This window comes from Cuculus canorus, chromosome 2 (assembly GCF_017976375.1).
Source record: "Cuculus canorus isolate bCucCan1 chromosome 2, bCucCan1.pri, whole genome shotgun sequence".
NCBI classification, from domain to species: Eukaryota; Metazoa; Chordata; class Aves; order Cuculiformes; family Cuculidae; genus Cuculus; species Cuculus canorus.
This window is the reverse complement of record NC_071402.1, coordinates 58,173,515-58,188,940: the sequence shown is the minus strand read 5'-3', so window position 1 is coordinate 58,188,940 and position 15,426 is coordinate 58,173,515. Positions and strand designations below refer to the sequence as shown.

General features: G+C 34.8%; 1 protein-coding gene across 1 annotated transcript in view; it reads left to right on the top strand.

The window, feature by feature from the left end:
• CDH19 (cadherin 19) overlaps positions 1-9,451 on the top strand; it is a 69,756-nt gene extending 60,305 nt beyond the window's left edge. Inside the window, exons 10-12 of the mRNA XM_009555237.2 lie at positions 1,206-1,323; positions 3,107-3,358; positions 7,429-9,451. Coding sequence (XP_009553532.2) covers positions 1,206-1,323; positions 3,107-3,358; positions 7,429-7,919 — 861 coding nt within the window. The 3' untranslated portion in view covers positions 7,920-9,451. The remainder of the gene's footprint in view (positions 1-1,205; positions 1,324-3,106; positions 3,359-7,428) is intronic.
• The last annotated feature ends 5,975 nt before the right edge of the window (positions 9,452-15,426 follow it).

Below are 15,426 nucleotides of genomic sequence, written 5' to 3'. Positions count from 1 at the left end.
ATCCTTTGTGCAACTGTCACCAGGTATATCACTGAACAATCACTCCTCTCATTAGTGGCAACAAAAAAAAATCTCAATGATTTTCACTTTTCCATAGAGAGAACGTACAGATTGGCATAAATATAAAAAGGGCACAGTGCTAAGAATACAAAGCTTCTGGGGTTGAGACACATTTTGCACTCTGCTGTGATGATTTCATCAAATAGTTGCTTGAAAAGAAAAAGAACGTATGCCAAAGTCTTAGATCTTTGACCAAAAAATGGTTTCATTAGGAAAGTGTTCACAAAGGCACAAATAGAAAGCTGTAGTTACTTCCATTGATTTAATACTTTGCTTTTAAAGCACTCAGATATTGCATCCAGATGCTGTCCGCTTTCAGGAAACTTGAGGCTTCAAGTCTTTTGGGAACAAATATCTACAAGTTATAAGATGTGTGATAAAAGAGACCAAGTTCAAATTGGATGCTTTTCTGAAAGTTAGTGAGCTTGCCTCAGTTTATTTTCCTCCTTATTGGTAGAGATACTCATTAAAATATGCTGATGACCAGGTCATTAAATATTACTGATAAAAGTAACATATTATTTGGAATTATAACTGTTATATTTTATTTGACTATCTGGTTTGACGCATTTGTAAATTAAGGCTCATCTGATTTCTTGAGAAAAAACAGTCAAGAAGTTCCTTAACCAATCTAATTATAATATGCAGAATCAAAAATTCAGCACATGAACTTGTCACCATATCTTACTTAGCAGAGTAAAAATGTATCAGTGAATTGAGGTTAATGATCTTGTGGGCCTGAAGGAAATGGATTTTGTATACAGGGATTTGTTCACATGTAGAATGCTATACTTTTCATCTTGAAAAAAAAAGGACCAAACACTACGTACATGCCTACTTTTTTCTTTTATGGAAACTTCATTTACCCTTTGCCTTTTAAACAAGAAAAGTTTTTACATTTTTACAAGATTTTAATGTCTGCCTCTTCAAACAGATGAAAAATCAAAGCAGAGTGTTTGCAGAATAGAGGTCTCAATGAGACTGTGTGGGAGGTGTGTATTCGTCATTGCACAACACGCATTCAAGATGTATTCACAATTACATCTCACATCAAGAGTTTAATATACTTGATATATGTTTTTGTGGTTTTAAAGGACAAGTAAATATTTTTATTGTTAAAAAATTCTGTTTATCTGTGTTTCCAGCTAATTCAAAGCATCAGTGCAGTGGATAAAGATGACTCAGAAGAAGATCACCATTTTTTCTTCTCATTGGCTCAGGAGACCACAAACAACTCACATTTTACAATCAAAGATAATCAAGGTGGTGTCATTCCTGTAGCTCTTTAATACTATCCTAATAATAGATGTATGCTTCTAGTGATCCTCCAATCACCAATTTTATAAAAACTTCCACTTAAGTAGAAATTGCTGATAAAAGACATGAACATTTCATGAGCTGCCTTTCAGACAGTAATTCAGTAATACTAAGCAGTTTATTCACCTTTTTCAGCTAAGTAAAAAATAGCCAAAGACAGTTTTATTTCAGAGAAAAAAAATCTGGGGTGAACAATACACTGTTATTCCTTAAATTTCAATTTATACCTGTTATTTCTTAATGTTGGATATGGTGGGAAACACCAACTTTCTGATAAAATTATAGATTTGTCTAGGAAACAAGATTGCCAGAAAGAGGAGACTGGTGTTAAATATCTGTTACTTCAGCAATAAACAAGAGCAAAATTAAAAACACTGATAAATAAAATATAATTTTATTTCGTTGTATATTTTGAAGTACATACACTAATTAATACATCACAAAATATTTTCTAGGTGTGCTTTATTGTTATTCAGAACTAATATTGACTGAAAATGATACAAAGTGTGATATAGATGGATATTAAACAAAATCTGTTTGAGGTGAACACGTAAGTGCAATATCTGATGGAAATGCAGGGAGGATGGCCACTTACAGTCAGTCTGCTGACTCTACAAAGAAGAGATTCTTTAGATTCAGCTAAAGTACACATTGCTCTTATTGACTTTGCTAATTATTTGAATGTTCTGGCTAGGTGAATAAATCAATGGAAATAAGTTTTGGAAAGTTCAGACTGTTAAGTGCAAACTACTTATCTCAATATCTCCAAAGTTAGTTAATGTATAAATATGTTTCATTTCCCAGCTTCATTAAGGTCTCAGTGCCAGGAAGAGATAACTTGTTACATTAAGGTCAAACTGTGCACAAGCCCCAAGACTTTCTTTCCTCAGCTCATTCTGCAAAGTCGAAGCAGAGTCACATACAGGGCAATGCATCCAGTTCCTTTTGGTGGCTATTGATGGGGAAAAAAACCAACCTTGTATAATATGATAGGGTCCGCCCTCAGTAGAAAGGGCGGACCCTATCATTTCGTAGAAATGACTAGGTGAATTGGGACAGTCCTAGGCAAAAGCAAAAGTGAGGCAACAGATCTGGAGCATTTTATGTCAGAATTATTTCCTGAATTGTGACAGAAACCTAGGAGAACTTAAACGTAAGGGAGTTAACTTCAGTAGATTATTTGGACAGAAGTATCATACAGATAAGCGTAGAAACTATTTTTTTCTACTTATACGTGTGCACACATGCACTAATTCGCCCTTGCATAATACAAAATTTTGACATGTAGACTGTTATAGATTTTTCTTCTTTCCATTATACACAGATTTAGACAAGGCTAATTTGTTTTGCAGCAGGCTAAAGTTCGTATTTGAATTAGTCGAAATGCAGCAGGAGTTGAACTTAAGCTGCTTACTGAGTTTTGGACAGAACTAATTTCTAAATACTATTAGTTAAATGCAAAGCAAGGGGGGAGCCTCTAGCATTCTTTCTCTTATTTAGATAGTAAGAGTTCAGTTAGCTCCAGGTTTTTAGTCAGGGAAAGAAATAAAAGACAGCTTTAGTGGACATTTTTCTTGCTTTCTCTTCTTTTTCTTGTCACCTGTTTTCTCTTTGTGCTGCCAGACACACTTTTGAGCTTTTTGATTGGTAAACTATCTGTATTTTGTTCTGGTTCGGTTGTTGTTAAAAAGTGATAAATGTATTTAATGCATAATAATTTATCTTCTAGATAACACAGCTGGAATTTTCACAGCAAAAAGTGGGTTCAGGAAGGAAGAACAATTTTATTTCTACTTGCCAATCTTAATTCTGGATAATGGAATGCCACGACTAACAAGCACAAATACTCTTACTGTCACTGTCTGTGACTGTGACATCGAAGTTAACACCTTCTACTGCCGATACGGAGCTTTCCTGTATGCCATGGGCCTCAGTACAGAAGGTTTAGTTGCTATTTTGGCTTGCATACTAACACTCCTAGGTAAGTACGAGTATCAGAAATGACTTTTTTTCTTTTTACAGTAAAATTGATTAAGTGACAAAGATGTTCCCTCTACTGGAAGGCTGAAAGTACAGTGCTATTTAGAAAAAAAAAAGTGCAATAAGGCAAATATTTCATTTTTTTTTTGTTTTAACTGTAATTCTTCCCCCAACTCCATTTTTCAGGAAAACTTGAATTCTGACACAATGTCCTAGAAGCTGGTACTAGTTGAGGCATAGTCCTACTAGTCTATATCAGCTCAAAGTCTGTACTGATCTCAGGTAAACCTGAGGACAACATTACACAAGGAAATTGGCTAGTATAAGAATATATTAGACAGATTAGTGCCCTCCTTATTCTGCCTTAGGTATACCAAATGCAGAGGTAAGATCAATACAAAACAATAAAAGAAAAAGAAGAGTTTATACTCTCAGAAAGCAATTCCAGAAACAAACACGTAATTTCTCTGTCAACTAATAAGATGTCATCTCCAGCCTTTTCTCCAAATGTTAGGCATCTCCTTTTTTCCTCTCACAGGACACCTAATTGACCTCTATTACATTCAGGAGCTTGTGCATATGAAAAGTGAGTTTGTGAATGTTTTAAAAGCACAGGAGCTGTGCTTATACCTCAGAGAGGGGTGACGAATAGGTGGCACATGGTACTCAAAACCAGCCACTCAAGTCTGGCTCTTCCACCAGTGCACGGGGTTATGGCTACTGCAAGACATATTATATGACAGTATTCAGGAAAACAGCTTCTTCGCCTGGTGAAGCATGCAGATGTCGCTTCTAAAATGCATTTCCTTTTTTTTTTTTCAACAAATGGATATTCCTGTGGTGTTTGATGAGTGATTTGATGAAACTGACACATTATAACAGCTGGCACACTGAACTAATCATTCCCCAAAGGCTAAGTATCCATACTGAAAATCTGTACCTATCTGAGTTAGTGAGGTCAAGGTATGGTACCTCCTGAGGCCAGGAAAGAAAGAAAAGTGATGAGCTGGGTAGGTTTGTTTTCCAAGGCAAAATGACTGATCTTAGAGCTTCATCACAATTCGTGGTCATAAACCTCAAGACAAAATGCAGTCTGATGTCACGAAGCAACCAAGAAAAACTTCCAAATTTGTGTTGCTTGTGTGATAATATAGCATATCACACTATGCCATATCACCATATATTTCATAAAATGCAATATCTAAATATACCACAAAGCTATTAATGAATTATGCTAGCAAAAACTTTTTTTTTTCACTAATGATATTACAAATAACTCTGAAACAAGAAAATGAAGATAAAAACCAGGATTTCACTAAGCAGCGTATTATCAAATTGTCATTTTAAGTTATAGAAACCTAGTATAAATTGCTATTCAACAACATTCTAAAAAAAAATAAAGATAAATACAATCAGAATCAAAACAGGAAAACTATAGCATGATATCTAGCTACTCAAATATAATGTCTGAAATGAAAGACATTATAATAACAGAAATTAAATTGCCTTAAGAAACAAAAACTTTCACAGAAATTTATTCTCTTAATGTATTTGTTAATGAGAGCAAATACAATAACAGTATTTTAAAACTCTTACAACACTGAAAGAAATACAAAAGAATTTTAAGGAAATCTTTTTTTTTTTCCCATATGAAGTCAATCTAGGTAAAGAACTTCCTTTTTTTCTACTCTCATTATACAATATGACTTCTACCAGTCTATAAAAAAAAGCTTACAGCATTAAGCGTATCATCATTAACCAAAAGAAAGCTGAATCTTGAAAATGAAGCTTGTAGGTCTATTCTGATACTGTATTTTGATCTGCCATAGTAGGAAGAGAAGATAAGAAAGACAACTTCAACAAAGCTAAGGGAATTATTTTGACTTTACATCAGGGAAAAGAAGAAATTTTACAAGTTAAAAATTACCCATATTCTGCATTCTGTCCACAAGTTTATGGCTTATTTTCCAAGCATAGAACAGAATAGAAAGTTTCTTTATTTCCTTTTGTGCCTTTGATCTCCTAACTGAATCTCTTCGTGAGAATTCACTGAAATTTCTCCACAAATGGAACCCTGTAATTTAGTCCCACAGTTAACTGAGTCACCCAGAAGCAGCACATGTACCTGTTATTTATGTGTCAACATCTTCACATGGCTTTGGGTTCTCAAAATTAGATGACATGCAGCAAATTATAGAAACAGAATGGCTTACAGAAATAGACACGTGTTTTCCTTTATCCCTAGGATGTCCTAGTTCCCCTGCTTCTGTCTCCTGGTTTCTAACAGAGAAAACAGGAACATGTGGTTTGATCTGTCGTTTCTAGTCTTACATGTGCTCTCAGAGTCACTTCATTTAAATCTGAGCTTACCTTGTCCTAGGCAGTCTTCAGAAGTGACACAGGAAAGTAACCCCCTTGGACTGAATGAAGTGCCTGCCTTAGACCTTACAGGAAGGCCAGTGTACATTTCAAGTTTTCTTTGGTTGTTGCACAATATCTGACCTGATCATTTTGTGTTATGCACTCATGGGACTGAGGATCAGGCAGGTTGTATCACTGCATTATCTAGGCCATCAGTGCAATTATGCATCTTGGTTACTTGGAGATCGACCTTCTCTCCAAGTGGAATAAACTTTTGGTTTCTTCTGCACCTATGCATTTCACTAAAGTTAAAGCAGGGGTGTAGATAACTATATTAATAAAAAAGAGAAATTAATCTTCCACATTATTTACAGAAAAACATATTTAAAATTAATTACATCTTCAGATGTATTTTTGTGATTATTTAAAATGAAATAATATGAGGTTCTATATATAATGTGTTTGCCACAGATCTGGCATTTGAGGTTTCACTTCTTTCCATTTTCTTGTGCTGTCAACTGTATTATGAGATCACCACGCAAAAGGTTTGGAGAGTAATAACTAGCTGTGTTTCTTAAAAATATAATAACATTGTAGAAATTCTCATTTCCAATGTTTTAAAGTTTGAAATGAAATAGTATACAGTAAATATGTAGAAATAAAGAACTGCTGGCCTCTCATATCACTAAGTGAGGTAAAACCCTGCCATTGTTAATTGTATCGTATTATGTTCTGAGTAAAAGATTATGGACCATAAACTTATTACTTGTAAAATAGAGGAGCAGTAAGTTTTAGTTAAAACTGAAATCATTAATCTCTGTGAAAGTCATAGACTATTTCAAAGGGATCATTCAGCTAAAAATGAAATGGAAGTAGAATTAAAAAAATAATTCTTTAAAACAAAGTTTGAAAAAATTTTCATATGTGTGAGAAATTACCTGCTATGGTTCATAGATTTTGGTAGTAAGTACTGCTGCAACATCACACAAAATTTAGTGATTATCTTCAGGTTTCCAAACCAGTATAAAAGAAATAATTGAACCACACCCTCCATAGTCTACGGAAATTAAATGATTCAACCAGCGAGGAGGATATCTTGTTCACAGCCTTATTTTTCATTTGATCTTCATGGGTCTTTGATCTGAGAGAGAGTGTGAGGTTAAGAATTTAAATTCTGAATGGGAAATTGATATATTATGTGATAAACCAAAGCACTTTCACAAAACATAACCTGTGTTTCCATGAGTTCCAAACTCCCATCTACCAAAAGAACTGTTCCATTTCATTCACTCATTTTATAAGTCCCTTTGTAGTCATTTTCCCACCGTATAATATGCTCATCTCAAAACCATAAAATTCATAAAAATTAAAGCTCTATAAATTTAAGATAGCTTCACTTTCCAAAAACATTGATACTAAGAAATGCTACTCCTTTCCTTTCCTTTCCTTTCCTTTCCTTTCCTTTCCTTTCCTTTCCTTTCCTTTCCTTTCCTTTCCTTTCCTTTCCTTTCCTTTCCTTTCCTTTCCTTTCCTTTCCTTTCCTTTCCTTTCCTTTCCTTTCCTTTCCTTTCCTTTCCTTTCCTTTCCTTTCCTTTCCTTTCCTTTCCTTTCCTTTCCTTTCCTTTTCCTTTTCCTTTTCCTTTTCCTTTTCCTTTTCCTTTTCCTTTTCCTTTTCCTTTTCCTTTTCCTTTTCCTTTTCCTTTCCTTCAGTGTTCTTTTTGGTAATTGTAGCCATAAAGCAGCAGAGGAAGAAGTCTCCTTTTTCAGAGAAAATAGAAGAATTCAGAGAGAACATTGTCAAGTATGATGATGAAGGAGGTGGTGAAGAAGACACAGAAGCCTTTGATATTTCAGCACTGAGGACCCGCACTGTCATGCGAACACACAAACCTCGGAAGAAGATCACCACAGAAATCCACAGTCTTTACAGACAGTCCCTGCAGGTTGGCCCTGACAGCGCAATCTTCAGGGAGTTCATTTCAGAAAAGCTTGAAGAAGCAAATGCAGATCCTAGTGCTCCTCCATATGACTCACTTCAGACCTACGCTTTGGAGGGTACTGGCTCTTTGGCAGGATCTCTCAGCTCTTTAGGTTCAAACATTTCAGATGCAGATCAGAGTTATGACTACCTTACAGACTGGGGACCTCACTTTAAAGAGATTGCAGCCATGTACACTTCCCATACGAGTTTGGGGGATTAGTTACTCTTTTGTTTATTATTTTTCTAAATCTCAGCAACAGAGAATGACTGTGTTTTTTTTTAAAAACAAGATCATCCCTCAAAAACATAAAAAAATAGAAGCCCTAGGTTTCTTTCTGGAAAGTCTTGGATGTAGAGATCTTTTGAGAAATCACACCAGAGATGAGATGAGGAGATGGAGACTCCTGTTTGAAAATCTTGGGGGTGTTTAGGTGTCCAAATACAAACTGTGCTGCTTTGGATACCTAGGTCCCCGTATGGATGCTGAAAATCTAGGTCCTGCAAGTGCAAAAGAAGGAATGAAGCCATAAATGAATATTGTGAACATTCTATCATCCATAAGCTTTAAACTCTTACAAAATTCAAGCCAGATTGTTACTGTTGCAGTTGAATATATTCACTAACCAAAGTTAAACATACAAATTTGTATAATGCTTCATTATATAAATATAGCAATGTGAAGATGTAGACACTAGATAGTCCAATATAATTGTTAGAGGCATTCACAGATTCATCTATTTATTGTTCTTAGGATGATAAAGATAAAACAAATGTATTTTCCTATCGGTGTAAAAATAAAGACCCATTAGAACATCAGCAAGAACTTGCTACCGCTTTAGTTTTTAATGGAGCTATTGGAAAATGTATAAACCAGTACTTAACTTAGCAAATAAGATAGGAAAAAAAAGAAACCAGTTCAAGTTAGAATCAATATCCAACATAAATACTGCAATCAACCATATTATATATTACTATACTCAGAAAAAAATGTTATCCGAATACAGGCATTTTTCCTCATATTAAGAGTTTAGAGGATGACTGATTTCCCAGCACAAATTTATTTTTTTATTATGGAATATAAAATTATCTGCAGTAGTCAGTTTTATTATAACAATGTTAAGAATCTTTAAAATGCTAAGGTGATAGTTATAAAACTTCATGTATAACATTAGATAATAAGATAATAAAATGCTTTAGTGTTAATCCACTTCTGAAAATGATCCTGAGTCATTTTGTGAGACTCAAGTCAGATTTCAAAATTAATTTCTCGCTATATTTTTTTCCCAAACATTGCGTAATGAATATGAAGCTGTCTCAGACAGCTCTTACTTGCACTACCCAGCAGCAATTCTTGATCTGAGGGTTATCATATATGATCAAAATGTTCTGTCTGGAAAAAGCAACCTGCCTGTTTTTCATTCAGCTTTCTTCCATCACACATTTATTTCAAAGTAATTACATTATGTAATCAACAGATACATTTCCATAGCTAAAAGTTAAGGAAAAAAGAGGGAAATAAAAAACCAAAAACGTGGCATGATTTTCTCTATCCAGATACCAGCTTTTACCTATGGAATTACAGAGAGCCAGGCAAAATTTATGTAAAGAAAAAAAAGAAAATCACAAATGAAAACCCACAGCAAGCAATAAAAGGCATGTAACATGCAGGCTCTGCAATATTTACCACATTTGGTCTTCTTTGAAGAAAACCAAGGCATGCACGCACAGTTGAAAGGTGCCAGTGCAGAGTTTAAATTCTTTGACATATAGGGGGGTATATGTCACCTGGTCAGGTGCAGATGAAGTAGCATCTGCTTCATTCGGAAAAACTGTTTTTCACCCATCTCATGCTGGGGAGCCATTATGAATGAGGAGCTACAAAATAGCTTTAAAAGATGCAGAGGTGAAAACATTGTATTAATGAGACTAACATTTGTGTTCAATCGCTGTCAAACAGATGAGGCAAAAAACCTTTCATTTGAGATAATATTTTACATAATAGGAATTAGCTTCATGGAGAGTAATAAAGAGAGAACAACTACAAATACATTTGTTCTTGCGGTTGGTGCAAAGCATGTTTTTAGGATTAGGTCTATAGATTTATGTGAGTTATACCCTAAATAAATCCTTATTCCATATATGATCCCAGTGGCATTAATAGAATTCCTCATGCTTGTATTTAGCACAAAAAGGATTATGGTGTCTGATGCTTTCTCAAACCAGAGGTTATGTCCATTTATGTGGGAAAATTACCTTGAACACTCCATCATATTTGCATTTATAATTTCCTCTTTTTACTGTAAGGAACTATAACAATAAATAATTTTGTAATCAGTGCATACCACTGTCATGTAATTTTTGTAATCAATTTCTGCCATTGTCAGTGACCTCTCTATGAAGATGAGTAGTGGCATACAATGGATGTTGAATTATCTTCAGTTGGAAAGGCATAAGACCATGTTTGCACAGTAGAGAAAGGGAGTGTTTTGCTCTGAAGTAAGAAGCTATTCTTAGCTGTTACTGGACCACATCTTATTAGATTCCTGCTCTTCAATCTAAGTCAAACCTGTCAAATTTCCCCATGTGAGAAAAGAATCACTGAACTGGACTAGTACCTTCACATTTTTTTTAGTGTACTGTACTTAATATAGCTGAAAAAGGTCCACAAAAAGGTTTTGTAGAAGTGTCTGCTTATTTGAAGAAAGCAAACGTTCTGAGCAAGCCAAACTTAAACACATAGGAGATATCACAATAATTAATAGTATGAAATTAATGAAGGATAACTTATAAGCTAGAATTCTTTATGACTAGATCTATCAAATCGTGGAATGGGCTTCCCAAGAGAATCCTTCATTACCTTTATGTTTTAAAAGATGTTTAGTAGCTAGAATTAGCTGTATTATTGGCTAAAGTGAAAAGGGCAAGTATTGCACCAAATAGTAAATATACATTCAGCTGTGTGTGACCCTTCTGAGGGAATATAAGGGAGACTTAATGACTTATGAAATATGATCATAAACAGTGCTTTTCTGTATGAATGTTTTGAAGAGATATTCCTGTATATTTCTTTTTCTGTAACATGGCAATGAGACAGGTTAAGAACTGGTAAAATACCTGACAAAAGATTAGTTTCTTGTTTCAGTCCCTGCTGATATGAATTCAGTGTTGTGTAATTGGTTTTATCATTGAAAAGCCAAGGAAATAAAGACTATGCATATATTAATAAATGCTTAACATTCAAATATTTGAAGTTAAAAAACAAAAGGACAAAATCATTCTATAGCACATTGCAGCTTAAGACTCGTTGTGACTGAAAAAGAATATTTTGCTTATCAATTCAGCAAAAATAAAATGATTTAATTTGAGTTTCATTTTGTATATCATGATGTAGGGTTTTTATTATCATAACACAGAGGCGCAATCCTGCGTGCCACTGAGGATAATTTTAGTCTTTAATTCATGTAATTTTCCTACCACATTTTCTCACAGATACTGTCATTACACTCCTAGCTTTGCTTTCAAAATTTGCATTGGAAATGTGGTTGTTTTAACACTCATTCTTAACTATATGGAGTAACCCTGTCAGATGAGAGTAAAATATTTTTGAAAGGATGGTGTGCATTTTATGCTTCAAAGTCAGATCTAATATATACTTTCTGAGGAGTAGAAGTTGAAGGTGATTATACTATTTTACGTTCTGGAAAAGAGTACATTTTACCCTTGATTCAGAACATGAATAAATAGAATAGAAGTTATACGAAAAAACTCAGTAGCTATTAGTAAATTCTGTAAGATTTCTCAACCAGAAAACTGATAAACCTATATTTTATAAAGAAAAATAGTGTGGATTAACGTTTATTTTAACGTTAACAGATTTTACAGAAGTAATTTGGATGGTCTCATATTTAGCCAGAAAAAATAGCTCTTCTTGTATGCATCTATATCTGCCTTATGTTTCATGGACAGAGTCCAAGGAACAGTAAGATTTGAATACAGTGCACTTTACCCACAACAAATAGATAGTAGCCTTCATCAATGATATACACAGCGAGATTGAGTGCACCCTCAACAAGTTAGCAGATGACACCAAGCTGAATAGTGCAGTCATCACACCAGAAGGACAGGATGTCATCCAGAGGTTCCTGGATAAGCTGGAAAAGTAGGCCTGTGTGAGTCTCATGAGGTTCAACAAGGCCAAGCGCAAGGTCGGGGCAATCTGTGGTTTCCGTAAAGGATGAGGGACAATATGATTGAGAGCAGCTTTCCAGAGACTAACTTGGGGTTACTCGTTGATGCAAAGCTCAACATGAGCTGGCGAGGTATGCTTGCAGCTCAGAAGGCCAACCATATGCTGGACTGCAACAAAAGAAACGTGGCCAGCAGTTAAAGGGTGGAAATTCTGCCCCTTTATTCTGCTTTTGTGAGACCCCTCCTAGAGTATTGTGTTCAATTCTGGAATCCTCAGCATATGAAGGATATGAAACTGTTGGAATGGGTCCAGAGGAGGGCTACAAAGATGATTGGAGGGCTGGAGCACCTCTGCTATGAGGACAAGGCTGAGAGAGTTGGGGATGTTCAGCCTGGAGAAGATAAGGCTCTGAGGAAACCTTATAACAACCTTCCAGTACCTGAAATGGGCCTACAAGAAAGCTGGGGAGGGACTTTTTACAAGGGCATGTAATGATAGGATGAGGTGGGATGGCTTTAAATTGGAAGGGAGAATATTTAGAGTAGACATTAGGAAGAATTTCTTCACTATGAGAGTGGTGAGGCACAGGAACAGGTTGCCCAGGGAAGCTGTGAATGTCCCCTAGTTGGAAGTGTTCAAGGGCAGGTTGGATAGGGTCTTGGGTCATTTAGGTAATGCATTAATAATTTTAAAATTTATATTTTAAAGACTATTCTGCACGTAAAGGTTTGAGCAGCACTGGTTTGTAGAAAAACAATAACATCTAGAAACATATGGCTGATCGAAAGGATACAACGGAATTTATTGGATTAAAGCTTAAAAGGGTTCAAACCTATTCACAGATGTATTATGGGTCTTTTTGACATTGTTATGAGTAAATTAGTCTCTACCATCACAAATACTTCTGAAAAAAGGCTTCACAAATAGCATTTTGGATAACTGATTTAGTAACTTAGGAACTGAAAAAAGATTTTTTTACATACTGATTCTGTATTTTGGACTTGCAAATCTCAAAAGATATCCCCCATAATTAATAGTGAGGCTACCTGACATATAAGCAAGAACTGGATGGCCTTGAAGACTGGAGAGCAGAAAATGGTTAAAAGGTAATAGCAAAACAAAATAATTGTCCACTCTAGAAATAGTTCTTTAGAAAAAGGTGCTGTTATACTGGGCACTTATCCAGCAGAGTAATTAAACAGGACAAGGATATTCTAGCTGCCAGTAGAATAATTAAACAGGACAAGGATATTCTAGCTGCCAAAATAACTATGAACTGCCAACAAGACTCAGCCCAGAAAAGCAAAAAAAAATCAAATATTTAATGACTTGACAGCTCATTCTCTTTTGTCGAACTCTGACCGGTCACACTAATATTGTTTCTGAAAGTCATATATTTTTAAACACTAAGGCAAAGGTAGTTCCAATACTAATTATTATTATTAAAGCATTTTCTTGTTATTAGCAATCATAAGAAATAATATTAACAATTTCTTATTTATTCCTTACTTAGAAACTCTTTAGAAAGGCCATGTAAAATAGGTGATAAAAATAGTTATCCTTAAGCATCTCTTTCAACAGTCTAATTCAATATGCACAAATTTCATTATATATTTGGTGAACCTAATTTCATTAGTTACAAATGCCGGTTTCTTTACATCACTTATAAATTCAAAATTAAAATGACTTTACAAATATTTTTATGAGAATTCTTAGAGATTACATTGAATTTAGTAATACTTTATACAAATTTCTGTCATCAAAGCAGCTTATTCTCACAAAAATCTTATCCTGTTTTTGCTCTCACCAAATATAAAAACATGCTAGTTAGCTTCTAAAAGCATTTGCATTCACTGCGATTTGTCTCACCCGATCTTAGACACCTAAAAATTGATGTAAGCTATTCTGCTTCTTTCTTATCCTTTGTTGCCAATTTCTCTGGCATCCTGGAAGTTTAAAGAAGGCTAGACACTATCCAAGACTACAAAATTAGAGAGGCATCATTCCTTGTGGGATGAATTTATACACAGCAGACCTTCCACAGCAAAGAACTTCTGCTAATATATCTCTTTCATGTCACTAAGGACTCTGACCCACTGATGGATGAACCACCCCGAAAGCTCCGTCTGCTTCTCTCTCAGTCTGATAGGGGATCCTGCCTTGCCTTCTTGCTTTCTTGTTTTCAATACATTTGGGTTTATTTTAAAAATCCTAACAACTATTTGTATTTGGCAATACTTTCTATCAGTCTTAAATGGTCATTGTTGCTACTAACATCTAAAGGTTTCCAAGTCAGCCCCTTGTGGATACAGCTATTTTGCAATCATGAATTTCAGGAAACATAGAGAAAGATGCTGAGGGAGGTCAAAAGATTCATGTAGCTGGTCAGCTGCTGTGAATTAAACAAATTGTAGATCCTGAAATATTCAGTCTACTGCCTAGCTGTAGCCTTGGCCTACATTTAATTTCTTGCTGCTCTGCTTTTGCTTTGTTGGCAAATAATAAAGTCATTTAAAATGAAAATGTTATATTTGCTTGAGTTATTCTGTTCTGGTTATGTATGTAACTTTCAAGAGCTTTTTACATGTGACCATTGTCAAACCAGGTGACAGTAATGCAGCTGCTAGTTTCTTGTTTATGGTGTTTTTTTGCAATATAAACTGAACTCTAAATGCATGAGTGGCTTTAAAAAAAAAATCAAAAAAAGCTGAGGCCACAGCTCAGGGGAACACTTTATCTTGTCCTCTCCTTGATAAGTAAATTTTCTAGATTCATCTTTGCTTTATTCTGCCTTAAAGAAAAGCTTTAGTTAATGTAGGTCTCTCAAAATATTCCCTTTTTTATAGCGACTGTGTAAATAACAGTCTATGACTAAGATTCACATTTAATTGTGGAGAAGCAAAAGGAAATGAGATAAAAGAAAGTTGAAAAGTTTAAGGAAATCACGATTGACTTCTAACCAATTAGACCAAATTGTTGCAGTCAAATTGCAGAGTAGGTTGCTTGAACACCCAGTAATTTCATAGACATAACATAGTGTTATAAAGAAACAGTTATATTCAAAGGCAAGAATTTACTCTTGGTCTGGTTAAAGTTATTATTAGTCTACTTGATAAAATTCATTGTTCAATTTATATACAGTTAAAGTTCTATGTAATCAGGTTTTTCCCTTTCTACTCCTTTTTTTTTTCTTATTTTATGCTCATGTTCTGAAAGAAGAGGGCAGTCTTAATCTTTCTATTGGTCAGAGTTACCAGAGAAAGAGTAACCAACATTAGACCTATTATAATTTGTTAGAATTTTCCAGAAATGTGTTTTCATCCTTGCTGTTTCCTCAGGGTATATCGCAATATGAAATTCCTGACTGTTCACCACAAGTTTTGGTTCCCTGATCTTTGCCTCCAGCTGATAAGTTCCTCAATCTTCTGCTGTAAAATGGCTCCTACGTATTAGAAGGTTCAGATTCACTAAAAAATGTTCACCCACCCACCCAACAAAACACAAGCAGTCTGCAATAATTATTGCAATAGGATTGTAA